Source organism: Protopterus annectens, chromosome 5.part1, assembly GCF_019279795.1.
Source record: "Protopterus annectens isolate FY-2018-M chromosome 5.part1, PAN1.0, whole genome shotgun sequence".
NCBI lineage: Eukaryota > Metazoa > Chordata > Ceratodontiformes > Protopteridae > Protopterus > Protopterus annectens.
Window position 1 is genome coordinate 532728369 of NC_056736.1, and position 16567 is coordinate 532744935.

General features: G+C 40.6%; 1 protein-coding gene across 1 annotated transcript in view; it reads right to left on the reverse strand.

Annotated features, from left to right (window-relative positions):
- The window catches only part of CCDC191 (coiled-coil domain containing 191), a 1143870-nt gene that overhangs the window by 195673 nt on the left and 931630 nt on the right, over positions 1-16567 (reverse strand). Inside the window, exon 14 of the mRNA XM_044073155.1 lies at positions 2283-2426. Coding sequence (XP_043929090.1) covers positions 2283-2426 — 144 coding nt within the window. The remainder of the gene's footprint in view (positions 1-2282; positions 2427-16567) is intronic.

Sequence of the window (16567 nt, forward strand, 5' to 3'; positions counted from 1 at the left end):
GCAAGGGTCACAGCTGTCATCCGTGTCTGCCTTTTGGGGGGGGTGAGGGATCCTCTTCTGATGGGGGACCAGGGGAAACTTCAATGCTATCCTGGTGTGAGGTAGCAAGCCAGTTGCTGCTGCGGTATGCCAGCAGCCAACACTCATACCATGAAACACCTTCTGATTAGAATGGCAGGTCATGCTACCATAAGGCCCTGCCAATCACAGCTCTGAAGGACCAAACAGCCCATAATATAGGCCACTCAGGTGAGTGAACCCTGGGTTTGTTGCCCTCTGGACTGGCCTGGAAGCCAGCCATGCACAGCCCACTTATTTTCGTCTTGTGCTCTCCCTTCCTTCTGTTTCATTCTGCATTCCTTGTTCATTCTCTAACCTTCTCCATCACAAACTGCTCACCCTCTCTTTGTGCATGATCATCCACTGCCCTCCACACCTTTTGTGTGTGTTGCCCCTGTCTGTCTGTGTCTCTATTCCATGTTTGCCTGCTTGACCTGCTACCTGCTCTTCTCCCACTATCATATCCACATCCATTACTCAGGACTTCCCTATTTACCCATTCTGTTTGGAAAATGAAAAAGTGGGGTTCTATCTCACAAAAATACACAATTCCCACCACCGTTTGTGCTTCATGGTTACCCTTCTGTGTTTACCTGTGCTTGGTGTTTTCCCCTTTCCTACCTTCCTATTTACCTCAATTCCTCCCCATTTATAAGAACAGGGTGATCAGTTTGCTGTGCACACCCAACATGGTCTGTTGGCTGCTGTGCTGCCCTTCCTGTGGCTGTGTGCCTCTCACTGTAACTATGTGCTGCTGCATAGTTCTATATCACTTCATCGAAGTGACACTTCAATGATTGGCATTTCACTGGAAATGCAGTTCATTGAATTCCGCTCATGTGGGGGACTGTGCCCCCCCCCCACACACACTGATAATTATATATACCAACTCTGAAATCACACTACAGCAGAAAAAGGGCAAATTTCCAGATCCACACAATCTCAGTATGAACAGTTAAAATGAACGGCCTGTTCAATGTACGTGCATTGAAAATGCCATTCGCTGAACTGATTTGTCGCTGACGTGATAGGGACCTGGCCTGCACTGCCCTCCAGCACTTTGGGATACCTTGGTCCTCGTATCCTTCACATCACTGATAAGTGTCATTGTAACTCTACTCCAGATGTATAATACAACACTGTTCCTTATGTTATCACTGTGGCTCTGATTTCTTAAGTGGTCCTTTGTGCGGCACACAGGTGCCATCCACTGCCTGCTACATCTGTATTTAGCTCTTCAGTGCTTTGCATAATAAGCTCCTTGAAAATTAGCTCAGAGTAGGCACACTGCACTTCCCTTTGAATCCCAACCATGATGTTTTCTTTCCTGCCTAAACAATTTTTTTCTCTTTTACCTTAACTATTACCAAGGTTCCCCCAATAACTTGAATGAAAACTGCCATCAGAAGACATTGCCTCATTATGAATTATCCCTTTCCAAGTAGAAATCACTTTAACACATAGTTTGTCAGTCTTTTGAAAAGTAAAACTTGAACACTAGCTTTATACAGTCTGTTTCTATACTTTAAATTGCATGTCACTGGTTGTCTGATTAAACTGCTGACTTCCATAATCTGTAATCCAGGGTAAACATGATAACGGTACTTGTTCCATAACTAATTCCTACCTAATGTGACCATCAAATCACAAAATACCAAAACAACAATGTTCTTTCTCCCTTGTTCTTTCAAAAAGAACTGCTTAAATTCTAACAGTTTTAAGTCAGAATGTAACTTTACTTCTGGGGATGTGTATTATCACTCAAAAGCCCTAGCCAGCCTTTGTAAATCCAGGACACTTATACAATAAATCCTGGCAATGCTATGTGCACGTATTTGCCAGCTGATACAAAGGCTCATAATATTGGTAATTTCAAAGTACTTACTGGCCACACCCCATAAACTATGACAATCTTATTGAAAAATTCCACCTTCAATGGTGGTTTAGCAGTTGATATATAAACTGTCCTCTCTGGACAGGACTGCACAATGACAATAAATATTTCATAAAAGACTGAGGGCTCCATATATGTCAGAGGCCAAAATATTACAAAATTGCCTAGTTATGGTCATCTGTTGAAAGTTAAAAGCAAAAAAAGGTAAGCAAATTACCCATGCACTTCAGTCCAAAGATTATTAGTGAAAACACAGACTTAAGCAGAGAACTACTGCAAAATATTTCTTAAAGGGCATTTGCTTGATCACAGATGAGCAAGGGTCTACCTGTGAGTTCTGCTTTGCATTTGTAATTAACTTTATCCATGGAGTCAAGCCTCGCTTCTTCAAAAGGAAATGTTGATAGTACTTGTCTGCTCTCTCTTTCAGCTGCATTTCCAATTCGGCTTGCTTCTGTTTTTCCAGTTCTTTCTAAAATACAGAAGAAACAAACAAAGCAGATGGTGAATCAGGTCACTGTCAGTTATATCTCAAATGAAATGAACAATTAAGTCTACAAATGAGAACTCCGTAGTCTGGTATGTTCCACAGACACAGTCCTTGGATCTTTGAGACAAAATTATCCAGACCTTTTCTAAACAATCCTATCTTGGTTTGTGATTTACTTGTGGAGTTGACTAGTAAGAGAAGCTCTATTTGAATTTATATTTTATTTTTTACCACTGTTTTTCACTGTTTGTAGGAAGGAAAGGATAGCTTGTAGTCAAGAAGATTTACTTTGATTTATGTTTTGTTGTTTTACCTTTAATTTGAACTGTTGGTTGTTAGAAAGGGATAGATTTTAGACAGGCAAACTATAGACATCCCAAGGGGCTTAGTAGCTATAAATTCACACAGACTGCAGAGTGGACAATACAGAGTTTACCTAAACAATCTAATCTTGGTTTGGGATTTACTGATCTTTACTGTTAAAAAGAAGTGCGACTGCGAGAGATAGTGAGCATAAGCTACTGCGCACGATGCAAAGGAATTACAGCTTATGTCTGACTTTCAGAACTTGTACGGTCAGAACAACTTTGCTGTACTTACTTTAGCACTTAGTTGTATATTGCCTGTGTGACTTTTCTCAAAGAAATTGATTTTTAACTTCTCTTTGAATTCTGTAGTTACTGATTTTGATTATTCTTTTCTTTTATAATTTTTTATTTGTTTGAAGCTGAATATGGATTCCTTAAATGAGTATGCCATTAATGATTTGCTATAGCACAAATATATTTTACAGTGTAATAAATGCTATGCATATTTAAATTTAACACTTAATGGGTCTATATTATATTGTCGAAATGGTATTGCAGTGAATGCCATTTCGACAATACATAAAGAGCGAAATTTAAAAACAGCAAAACCCCAGGTCACCAATTTGTTTCCTAAGGAAAAAATCGGTAGACCAACAATACACAACACACCAGTTAAAACATTTCAAAGTGGGAGGCTTCACCCCCCCAACCCCCTAACTAAATATACCAACTCCGAGATTACACTACAGTGGGGTAAAGGGCAAAGTCACAGCTCAGGTTGCTGACCTGAGCTTTCGATGTTTTTGAATTTTGCTCTTTATGTGTCGTTGAAATGGCATTCGCTATAATGCCGTTTCGACAATATAATATAGACCCACACCTAATAACATTGGTGAGCTGTGTTCCTTGTGTAAAAAGTTGGATGATTGGCTTACCATTGTTAGAAGTAAATCTAGACTTACTGATGATGATTGCACTTGTGCAATTGGCACGGCTTGGAGAACTGTTGTTACATATATTAATGAATGGACTGGTGAGATCATGTTAGGCAAAGAGCAAATAGAACACATTTAGGAAATGACATATCTATTGTCTGCAAAGATCATTCAACCCATTTGAAACAAGATGATGCCCCTGACAACTTTGGAATTCTGGATACATGTATTCAGCAGTCTGAGGATTCAGAATGTTTAGAAGAAAACAAAAAGATAAGTTCACAACAAATAACAAGGAAGAACAAGAAACTGATAAATGTAAAGTAAAGAGAATATGTACTAAAAAGGACACTGCTTTGTTATGTAACACACAGGTTACAGGGAATGATAACGTTTTTCTATCAGAAAACCTTCAGTCTACAGAAAACAACATAATTTTCCAAAAGGGAAGGTAGAAAAAAGAGGCAAGGGACAGGTGAAAAGGAAGAAATCAAAATTGAATTTGGAAAGATTGAAGAACATTACTATAAGCAAAAAGAAGAGAAAGACAGATGTTGGCTACATGGCTCAAGCTGTGGATGTACAAAGCCAGCTGGATAAGAATTGCATGCCTGCAAATTTAATATGCAAAGAAAACAGTGGGATTAATAAGACTAATGGTGACAAAGATCATTCCTTTGTAACAACTAATAGAGCAGATATTACTGGATTAGAGGATGAAGATTCTTTAGATCTGATCAGAAAACATATTCTTGTAATTGGAGATTCTTTTATTAGAGGAACTGATACTTATATTTGCAGAGAAGATAATGAACGTTGAATAGAGTTATGCTAGCCAAGAGCAAAAGTAGAAGATGTGAGACAAGCCTTGGAACACCTTAATGTAAGGAAGTACAGATCTGTTTTTATTCATGTTGGTACAAATGATCTCATCCACAAGGACTTTCTGACTGTTAGTACGGAATTTACAGCCCTCTTAGATAGTATAGCTCCTCCCGCTTCCATGATGCTCCTCTGCCCTCTAACCCCAGATCGAGTTTGCTGTAGTGTACCTGAAGGCTACTCCTGCAAAACTGAATGGAAAACACTCCAAATACCTCCATGATTAACAAGGTAGTGGTAGGGAAAATGTGACGAATGATGACGTAGGATAACACAGATGCCAAGTTATGGTAAGTACATAACTCCTTACCTGATGTTATCCAAGTCATTATTCATCACCATAGGGTCAGAGTCCCCCAGCCACCATTTACCCTGGGAGCCCTCAAGGAAGGACATGCCAGAGCACTGTGGAGCCAAAGGAAGCCCTGCTTCTAGAAATCAACTATATCTTGAAATGAGAAATAAATGTGTGAGGATCAGGCAACATGGCAGCAGCACAAATGTCATCAATACAAAGCCTGGCCAAAAAGGCTGAAGAAGTTGCTACGGACCTCGTAGAATAAGCCTTGATTCCTCCAGGAACCTCAAGGTGGCTGTGATAATAGATAGTGGAGACGCAGCTAGAAATCTATTTAGAAATAGTGACCTTAGAAACTGGAAGACTGTGTCTACTAGGGGAAAATGCCACAAAAAGCTGTTCTGACTTATGAAAAACTTTGGTCCTATGCAGGTAGATCCTTAACTGTCAGTGTACATCCAAGGTATGTAGAATGTTCTCCCCTTTGCTGGAATAGTTGGGGAAAAATACTGGAAGCTGAATACACTGGTTCAGAGTAGATTCAAAATCAACCTTGGGCAAGAAGGAGGGGTTCGTCTTAAGAGAGATTCTGTCCTCATGAAAAATCATGTAAGGAGGAGTAATGGTAAGAGCTTGCAGTTCTGAGACCCTCCTAGCTGAGGTAATAGCCACCAGGAAGGTCGTCTTCTAAGACAGGAACTTGAGATTGCAGGAACTAGCATGCTTAAAAAGACTCCTTGTCAGAGATTACAAAACTAGCATAAGGTCCGAAGGAGGAGAAGGAGCCTTAAATCGGTGGCCAAAGCAGGAAGACCCCTTTCATAAATGCTTTATAAAGTCTAAATGAAAAGGTAGACTCAGAGTTCTCATGAAAGTTAGAAACCGCCACCAACTGAAGCTTGATGGTAGAGAAACTTGCTCCCACTTGGAAAAGGGAGGACAAGAACAGAAATATGTCTGAAACTGAAAAGGGATCCAGATTCCTGCTCTTGGCCCAGATAAAAAATCTTTTCCACTTACTATGATAAATCTTTGCAGTGGAGGGTTTCAGGGAGGTTAGAATGATATGTTTAATAAGAGATGCTAGCCTGGACTGTTTTATAATCACTGGAACTGGAGAAACCATGCGGTTAGATGAAGGGTCTGAAGGTTTGGGAGAGGAAGCCCCAATGGATGGGAAATCAGATCCCGACGGGGATCCAGTACCCATGGCAGATACTTCAGATGAGATCTGATGAAGGGGAACCATGGCTGATGAGGCCAGAAAGGGGCAATGAGGATAAGAGATGTCCTCAGGTGTTGTGCAGAACCTTGGGTATTAAGGGAATAGCAGGAGATGCGTATAGGAGACCCTGGGGCCAATTGTGGACTAGGGCATCCCCCACTGAGTCCCCTGAAGTGGGGGGGATCAGGGCAAAATACCTGCTGCATTTGTGGTTGGCTGGGGAGGCAAAAAGGTCACAGCACGGTTGACTCCAACATTTGAAAATCTGCTTCGCCACTGAAGGATAGAGGGACCATGCATGAGGACTCAAGATCGATCTGCTGAGCCTGTCGGCCAACACACTGGCATCACCGGGTATGTGCACTGCAAGAAGGAAGTATCCGGAGGACATTGCCCATTCCCACACTCTCATGGCCTCTCTGCACAACAGATAAGAATGTTGCCCCCGTTTGTTGACATACCAGACCACAGCCAGTGATAGAACTGCTCTCATCTCTAGGATGTTTATATGCAATTTGGTGTCTACTGGGGACCATGTGCCTTGGACAGTCATCCCCTGAAAATGCCCCCCCACACACACACACACCAGCAGGGAGGCATCCGTGGACACTGTGGCCATGGGCGGAAGGACAGAAAAGCACCTGCCTAGAGTGAGATCCTGAGATTGAAGCCACCACCGGAGGTGACATCTGCACATGGTCATCAGTTTTATAGTCATTGACAGAGGATGAAACAGAGCTGACCACTGAACTGCTAAGGTCTACTGCAACACTCGCATGTGGTACCTGGCCAGAGGAATGAGATGAATGGTTGAGGCCATGGATTCGAGAGCCCGAAGAACCACATGAATTGGAGGGGGGAGGGTGCGACAGGTCTAAGATCTGCGTGACCTATTCCTGGATCAACTGAATTCTGTGCATAGGTAACACTGCAATTTCTGAAATGGAATCTAACTGAACCGCTATAAATACCAACTGTTGTGTGGGGATCAGACTGGATTTCGCAAAGTTGACAGTGATCTGCAACTAACGGAAGAGGGGAAGAACATAAAAAAATCACTTGTATCAGTAATGTATCTGTAATGATTGGCTCCTAGCCAGAAGTGAAGATGTCTCCTGGTATGCCTGTCTATCTTGATGTAATAGTAGGCATCCTGTAGATCTATAGAGCACATCCAATCGTCCTTGTGTAAGGAGGGAAGAATGGACTGAGCAGTGACCATCAGGAACTTTGACTTCCTGACTGAAAGATGGAGCTCACTGAGATCCAGAATAGGACATAGGTCTCCTGTCTTTTTTGGCACTAAAAGGAAGTGAGAATAAGTACTGGATCCCCTTTCTCCTGCTGGGACCTCTTGGATGGCTCTTTTTAGAAGTTGTTGTTGAACGTCTTTGAAGGCCAACTCCCTCTGACTGGGTGGAATGTTGGGGAGGTAACTTCTTACTGGAGGGGGTTTATGGAAGGTAGACTGTGACTTATGGGACCACATCTTCCTACTTCCCAATTGGGTCTTAGAGAAGGATTTCTGGGGAGTAGAAAACTTGATCCCCACAGCAGACAAAGTATTCCATTCCTACTCACTGCGGGTCAAAGTGTATTTCACAGTCAGTCCAAAAAGAGTAGAACCATTGAAAGGGACATTAGTAAAGGACGCCTTGAAGGGTTCCGCAAACCAGCATAAATGTAACCAGGCATGACACCTCAAAGCGATGTCAGTACTGGCTGCCTGAGAGGTAGCTTCCACAGCATTGGAAATTAACCTCATTGAGGAATTCATGAAGGAAGTGGATAGCTTGGGAGACACCTTCTTGAGGCCCTCCGCCGGCAACATCTCTGTAAGGGAAGTGGAAAGCTCTTGGACCAAATCCCTTTGGAGGCAGGTAAAATGTGCCAAGTAGTTTACCGCTCTCAGCCCATCAAATATACTATCTCATCATTAGGGGGGTGACATCCAGGAGGTAGACAGGCCTGTCCTGAAGGCCTTCAGAAACACAAACTCCTCCAAAGATGGGGGCTGGGGAGACCATCCACCCTTTGCTTCAAGATTTCAAGGATGTCTCCAAAGGAGACATCATTGAGCGGAGATCTGGAGGACCTGTCTCCTTCCTCGAGGTCCATGTCCTTGGTGAGGGACGAAATAGAGGAGTCCAAGTGCTTACTCTTGCACTTTCTCTTACAATGTGCCTCCTCCACCAGGGAGGTCTGGGGAGGACTCAGAAGAGGCAGGGACTCCCAGAGGGGAGGGCTGACCTTGGACAGGCTGGGAGACCTCATCAGTCAAAGTAGAGAGAGGCAGGATGGGAATGGGAGGTGTGGCAGGGAAAACTCCAGTCCTGGAGAAGGTCCTCTCTACCATCCGGAAGGCCAATGGGCTGGAAGAGGGGCCCGTCCCCCACATCCAAGGGAGAAGTCTCACAAAGAGGAGGAACAAGTCCAGAAACAGCACCATGACCCCTGGATGATACTGGCCTGGAGATATCGAAGGTCAAAGGGACTCGTCTGAGAAGATGGTACCAGATCCCACCCCCCCCTCGTGGAGCCAGCATTGACCACTCTGGTAAGGGGCTTACCCCATTCTGAAGGTGGGGGAACAGAATAAGCCAGGAACCCTGATGGGGTTGAGAAAGAGGGAATACTCAGCCTCACCAGAATCTGACCACAAGCGTCTGGGTCCCTAGATTCCAAAGCCACCAGGGTTGGAAGAGAAGCATGAGAAACCAGGAGGGGCAAGTCCCCCCCCCAGCTGGATGGGCAGGGGAAGCCAGGAGCCCCAACTCTGTTTGGGCCTTGAGGAAGTTCCTCATCATCCTATCCATATTTGAGGGTAAGAGACTCCTTGAAGACCTAGAGGAGGAAGAGGAGTTGGCAGACTTAGAGGGAGATCTCCACTGAAACCTCTCCCCCTGCTGCAATGTTCCGGGATATTGCTCCAATGTCTTGGAGCCAACTGCATTGCCTGTTTGGAGGTAGATGGGACAATTACCTCCTCCAAGAATATAATCGGATCCGATGATCCTGTCGGACCTCAGGGCCTAAACTGTCCAGATCCAAAGCTGGCCTTATCTTGGTCAGATGCAAGCACCTCTGATCTGGAGAGGCCATGGATCCGAGAGACAGCTCTGTGGCTCTCGGCTCCAAAGACCTTAGATCCAGAAAACCATGCTGGGATCAGATTTGGAGACTTAGGATCTGAAAGCCGCAGTTTCTTAGAAGGAGCTGACTGGGAAGAAGGGGTCTTCCTCTTTGGATCTGAAGAAGAAGTCTTCAAAGGGCAAATAAAAAGGGTCCCTGCTGAGCCAAGCCCTTTAACAAGAGTGTGTTGTGGCACTTCACCAAGGCACTGAGGTTAAATGCGGCACAGATGTCACATTCAGCCTCCAGGTGCATATAGGTTCATAGGTAGGTACTAGGCTATCTGCCTGAAGGCATTTATAAGCCTAGTCGGAATGTGCTGGCTTTCGCCGCCCCCTTAGATTAGTTCCCTGTGCCTCTGTCCAGCAGAGCCATTGAAGTGATCCCTGGGGTAAACTTTCTGTTTCCCATCCACTCGTCAAGGTTTCTCTTGAAGAGGGTTAGCGAGGAGCTCTGCCTAATGTAGACTGGAATCTTGTTCCAGAGCATGGGAAATCTCTGGGACAGAATCTATCCCTCCAGAACATCCTATTTATTGTTGTGGTGAGGTTTAGATCCCTGGAGCGTTTGGCTCGAGGGGATATGGTTTTCTTTAGGTGGAGCATGTCCATCAATTCTGGGTTGGACATGGCCTTGTATGTCAGGCAGAGATCACCTCTGAGTAGGCGGTATGCAACACAGTACAGCTGGAGTTTCTTCAGTCGAGCTGCATTGGGCATCTGCTTGAGGCCAGTGAGCCTCTTGGTGAGGTACTTCTGCGGTCTTTCCAGTTGTTGCAGGTGTCTTGTAAGGTACATCCCAAATGGGGCATTGTACTCTATGATGGGTCTGATGAGTGATGCATAAAGGGGCCCATTGACCTCTTTTGATCTGGATGCAAACCCTTTTGTGATTAGGTGGGCCACATAGAAGGATTTTCTAACCACTTTGGCAATGTGATTATCAAAGGAGAGGTTACTATCTACTTGGGTCCCCAGATCCCTAGATATATTGAAAATAGATCTATTATCACCTATAACATGATGTTCTATAACAATATAATAACAGCTATGAATGAAAAAATTGTGCTGTATGTAATTTGAGAGGGTCATACACAAAACACTGATCAATAAATTAGAACAACTAGGTAGCAGTGTACTCTTGATAAGATGGGATAGCTACATGGTTTACAAATAGGGCATGGCAAGTATCATAGAGTAATTGGGCAGGTAAAATTCTTGGTTACAGTTAGGTGTCCCACAGGGCTCAGTCTTGTTTAGATTGTATCTTTCAGACCTAACTTAAAAAATCTGAGGTGTTCTACACCCTATAAGCAGATGATGTGAAACTGGGTAAACTGATTAAATGTGTTACAGATAAGGCATGTCTGGAAAAGAACTTCACTAAATTGGCCATTTGGGCACAGGAGAACAATATGCTGATAAATACATCAAAACTAAGCATATGAGATTTGGGAAACATAAACTGCAAAAGTGAATATTTAATACAGCACACAATGATTGAAACTGTAGAGTTATTTAAGGACCTGGGTAGATGAGTAGATCCAGCTTTGGGTTTTTCTAATCATATCAACCAATTGGCTGATGATAGCTATAGAACTACAGGTTGTATAAAAGATTTATAAAGTCTAGGAAATCAGAAATGATGAAGTCATTGTTTGTTAGTTACATTAGACCCACACGAGTATGGAATAACAATATATAAAGCTGATAGTAAAACAAGCTTGAGTAAACTGGAAAGAGTACAGTGGAAATATACCAAGGTCATCCTAGGATGTGAAAATTTAAGTTATTATGAAAGACTAAAATATCTGAGCTTGTATAGTGTATTTTACAGATATCTAACAGAAGATCTTATTCAGGTATGTAGGGAACTTAGAGACAACTGTTTCGAGTAATGTTTGGAGTTATCAAAAAGTACTAAAAAATCTCAGACAACCTAACAACAGGAAAAACAATGCTCATACTTAAGACTGAACCTGCAAGCTACCCTAAAAACTATAGAACAATAACTTGCCTTCCGAAGACGTATAAACTATACACTGGAATTGATGCCGACAGAGTTTACAGTCATTTAGAAGAAAACTCAATTATGGCAACAGAGCAAAAGGGCAATAAAAGAAAGTATATGGAACAAAGGATCATTTGTTGTTAAATAAAGTCATAGTTGGGAAGTATAAAAAGAGGAAGAATTTAAGTATGGCATGGATTGACTATAAAAAAGCATTTTATAGCATCCTACATTCTTGGATAAAAGAGTGCTTAAAAATGTACAAGATATAGCCTACACTGATCGACTATATTACAGTGGCAGACCACTTTGCAATTAAGCCACGATAAAGGACAAGTTATTATTCCAGGGAGAAAAATTCAAAGGGAGATATTCCATGGTGAATCTCTGTCACCGCTGCTATTCTGTCTTGCCCTTAACACATTAAGCTGTCTACTTAACAGCTTAGGCTATGGCTATAAATAGGCTCCTGGAAAACAACAAAGTGTAAAGACTTCTCATCTTCTCTTTGTTGATGATTTAAAACTGTACAGCTCATCAGATGAGTAACTGGAAGCACAGCTGGAAGTTGTTAAAACTTTTTCAGATGATATAAGAATGTTATTTGGTCTTGATAAATGTACAAAGCAACCTTTAAAGCAAGAGAACTGCAGCACCAAGAAAGCATCAGTTTGGAACAAGAAAGTCATATAAAAGAACTTGAGTAAGAGGGAGTGTATAAATATTTGGGAATTGATGAAGGATCAACAATAAAACATGAACAAATGCGAATAAAACTTAGTAAGGAATATTTTAGAAGACTTAAATTAATCCTGAAAACAGCGTTGACATCTAGAAATAAATTTCAAGCCATAAACCAATTTGCTCTTCCTGTCATAACTTACAGCTTTGGAGTGATTGACTGACCCCAAAAGGTGCTAGATAGATTAGACAGGAAAACAAGAAGGATGCTTCATGCTCACCAAATGATTTATAAACATCAGTGCATACCAAGATTATATATTCCCCATTCTGAAGGAGGGATGGGCCTCCTTGAAATTGATTACATGTATAGATCTGCAGTTGTGGGACTGCACACATATCTGCTGACCTCACAACACCCAAACATAGTGAAAGTTTTGAAACATGAGGAGAATAAATCTAAGATGACTTCCCTGCTTAGTCTAGCAGAAGCATATTGGCATCAAGCATGAATGGAAATTAAACCGGAAGTAGATAAAATCAGGCAGCAACTGACTGTACCAAAAACCAAAAGAAAGAATATAAGTTCTAGGATCAGATGAGAAGGCAAGAAATGTGGAAAATGCATAAATATAGTTGCAAGAATATAAACACTTCTGAAAGAACCTCATATTGATCAGGATCAAATGCAGGAATGGTTAAGGACTGGCAAATTCAAACCAAAAGATGAAAGATTAATATTGGCGGCAGGAGATAGTGGGCTACAAACACATTGGTTTACAAAGTCCATTGAACATGTGGGAGAAACAAACAAAACATTATGGTACTGAAGTGGTTGAAAAACACTGGAAACATGAGCCACAAAGCATCACAGAAAATGATGAAGTCTGCATCAAATGGGATCACCCATTACCAACAGTTCAAAAGACAGATGTGAGAAAACAAGATATAGTGATCCATGAAAAGAAGACAAAAGTAGTATTAATCATTGAAATCGCTATGCCCAGTGACTATAGTGTCTTGCATACAGAGAGACACAAAGTCATAAAAATATCAGAATTTGCAGGCAGAAAAAAGAGCAATGTGAAAGAAAGATACCCAGACAGTTCCAATAGTAGTAGGAACAATGGGTCTTATAAAAAAGAATCTACAATTGTATTTAGATATGTTACCAATACATGTAACTCCATACAAATTGCAGGCGGAGTCATTACTGGGCACATTGCGGGTGCTGCAAAGAGCACTTCTGGCTGACATCAAAGACTGAAATAATACTAATATCATGAACTTTAATCGTACTTTGACTTAGAAATGGGGTTCATTCCCATTACGATATTAGAAACCCAAAAGACATGGAGAAATTAAAAAAGATTCTATAGGAATGAGAAGTGTAGTAATTGGTTCTCTGAGCGAGCAGCTGATGCATGGAACAGATTACCAAATTGCATTAAAGTAAATATTAGTTTAGATATTTTAAAGAATAGCCTGGGCACTTATTATGGGAACAACTGTTGTGGTATATTGACAAGTTGGAAGGGCATTAATGCCCATGCTTGAAAAATTATATGTATGCATGCATTTAAAAATGAACAAGCACAGGAATCTGTCTAGTTCCAACCTCACCACGATGAGTGTTGAGGAAAAAATAAAAAACAGAGAAACTAGTGGTCTTAAAACTTCGTTGATGAGCTCAGTCATAATAATTTCCAAAAATCATGAAACCCATGTAGTGTTCCAAAGCAACAAGCCTTTATTCATCACAGATCCTCAAACTTAAACTTTAAAAAAAAAAAAAAACATGAACTAAGCGCTTTCGTCCCCTAAAATAACCAGACTTCCTCACAGTTAAATAATTTTTAAAAATGAATATACTTGTTTTTAAGCTGGTGGCTTTACAAATGATGTCCTACTTCAAGTATCCACAATGTTATTGGATCTGTGAATCAAGCTCTGGGTTTCTTCTTGAAGAATGAAAATGGACAACATAGATGGAACGTTATGGTAAGTACATTTATTTATTTACTTACTGACATTTGATTACCAAGAAAGTCCGACTGGTAGAAGCCCATTTTCAGTGGAGGTCAGGGTAGAAAAGCTCCAAATTATTAAAAAAAAAAATTAAGAACAATAATTGTACAAGCTACAAAAATAAAACAAAAACATCTGCAGTTTAAATAATTATAACAAATTAGCAATAATATAAAAACATTGGTTAAAAATCGATACAAATTATATGACAATCATTTAATATTTATAGAAATTTTAGACAGTTTGTAGAGAAATTAAAATTAAGTTAGTCTAATACAAACAGGAATTGCAATATGAAGTGAGGAGAAAACAGGCTTAAGGTATATTTAGAGAGAAAGTCAGGGAAGAGAATTTGATAGACGTAAGGAAGTAAGTGAAGAATGGAGAGCAAGGAGATAAAAGGTACTTGTTCACATTTAAGGTTATAGTTATCCTAGTTATGAGCAAGAACAGAGCCAGATCTTAGCTAGAAAGTCTTTCAGTGTGGTTTTGAAAGATGGGAGGGAGGGTATTGACCTGGTGGATACAGTCAAGGAGTTCCAGGCCTTAGCAACCTTGTACAAGTACAGACAATGCCCAGCAGATTTGATAAGTTTGTAGAGAGACAGGAGTTTTTGTTACCTGGATCATAAAGACCAACTGGGAACATAGCTGTGTAGAATGTTTTGAGTGCTGGATAGGCAGATGGATGCTAGATAATGTTATAGGTGGTAAGAAGCTGTGTATATGTTAGCTGAAGAGGCAGTTCTAACCAATTTCAGCTTTTTAGTGCTATACAGTGCTGGGTTCTGAAAGGGGTATTTGCTGCAAATTTAGCAACTTTGTTACAGCATAGCTCAACTTTTAATTTTTGGGAAGTCTGGAGGTTACTAAGGATGGGAGTGCCATAAAGAAATGTAGGGTGGAGAGAAGTAGTGCCAAGTATAGTTTTAGTTGTGTCAGTGAGAACGTTTTAGACTCTGTAAAGCATCCCTAGTTTTTGAAAGGTTTTTCTTATGCACTGGGCTTTCGGATATTGGCAAAGGCTCTTGCTACCCCCATAGTGCCTTTTTTAGGCAAGGCTCAAAAGACAAACCCACCTCCATAGGTATCACAAGGGATAAGAAACTAAGAGTAATGCTACTCAACGCCAGAAGTCTAAACCTCAAGATGCATGCACTTGAAACTCTCCTTAGCATGGAGAACATCGATATCTGTGCAGTAACAGAAACCTGGTTCAGGGCTCCCGAGAGCACCCCTGCACTACCAGGTTATACCTCATACCATGCTTTTCGGCCCCAAAACTTGGACTGAACCACAAAAGGAGGGGGAGTATCGATATTCATCAAAGATAAACAAACAAAAAGAGAACCGAGGAGAAAAAGTACTGCCACTATTTTTTATTTGTTTCCACACACCAAACACGTAGTACCAAAACGATATGAACGTCTTCAATTACACCTGCATTTTCGTCCCTATAACATGGACTTCATCAGATAAAAAACATTTAATTTCATTTGTCTTTTATACAATTTCCCTAAATGAAACCCAATAAAAACCTTTTATTTCAAATTCATTGAGCAAATCAAGTTCCACCTAATTCATTAATAATTAATGATAAAACAATTCATTTTTCATTTAAAATCACTAGTTCATTAAATCTTTCATACATTTTAATACCTTTCATTTAAAACATTTCTTTAAAACCAATATGTAATGTGATATACTATGTTTATACTTTAAAAATGTTTTATTGTTATTTCATTCCAATGATGCATTCTAAACAGTAAAATAAAATAAAATAAAATAAAAATGTCCCAACATTTCATAGCAACAGTGCCATCTTCTGTTTTTATTTTATGAATAAATTATTCTAAATAAATTTATTTTAGAATGCATCATTGGAATGAAATAACAATAAAAAATTTTTAAAGTATAAACATAGTATATCACATTACATATCGGTTTTAAAGAAATGTTTTAAATGAAAGGTATTAAAATTTAATGAACTAGTGATTTTAAATGAAAATGAATTGTTTTATCTAATGAATTAGGTGGAACTTGATTTGCTCAATGGAAATAAAAGGTTTTACTGGTTTCATTTAGAAATTGTATAAAAGACAAATGAAATGAAATGTTTTTATCTGATGAAGTCCATGTTACAGGTGTAATTGGCGTTCATATCGTTTGCTTTGGTACTACGGGTTTGTAACAAATAAAAATAGTGGCAGTCTTTGTTTGTTCATCAGTCGAGTGGAGAGATTTCGCTTGTGGATTATTCATCAAAGATACCCACACCTTCAGGTTGGTGGCAAAGCACGAAGCATCAGAGACTATCCATGTGCAACTAACAGTGGGTAAAACTGCCTTCCAGTTTATAGCCTGCTACAGGCCACCCTCCCAAACCCAGGAACCCCACTCAGCCTTCCTGAGAACACTGGAAAATATGAAGGTCTCTCCAAACACCATTATATTGGGTGACTTCAACTACCCAAACATAGACTGGGAGCATTACTCTAGCTCCAACACCCTAGCCCAAAGGTTCCTAGAATTCATAAACTCAAATGCTATGGAACAACTTGTTACCACTCCCACAAGAGGGGAAAACATATGGGACCTGATCATCACCAACATGGGGACTCTAT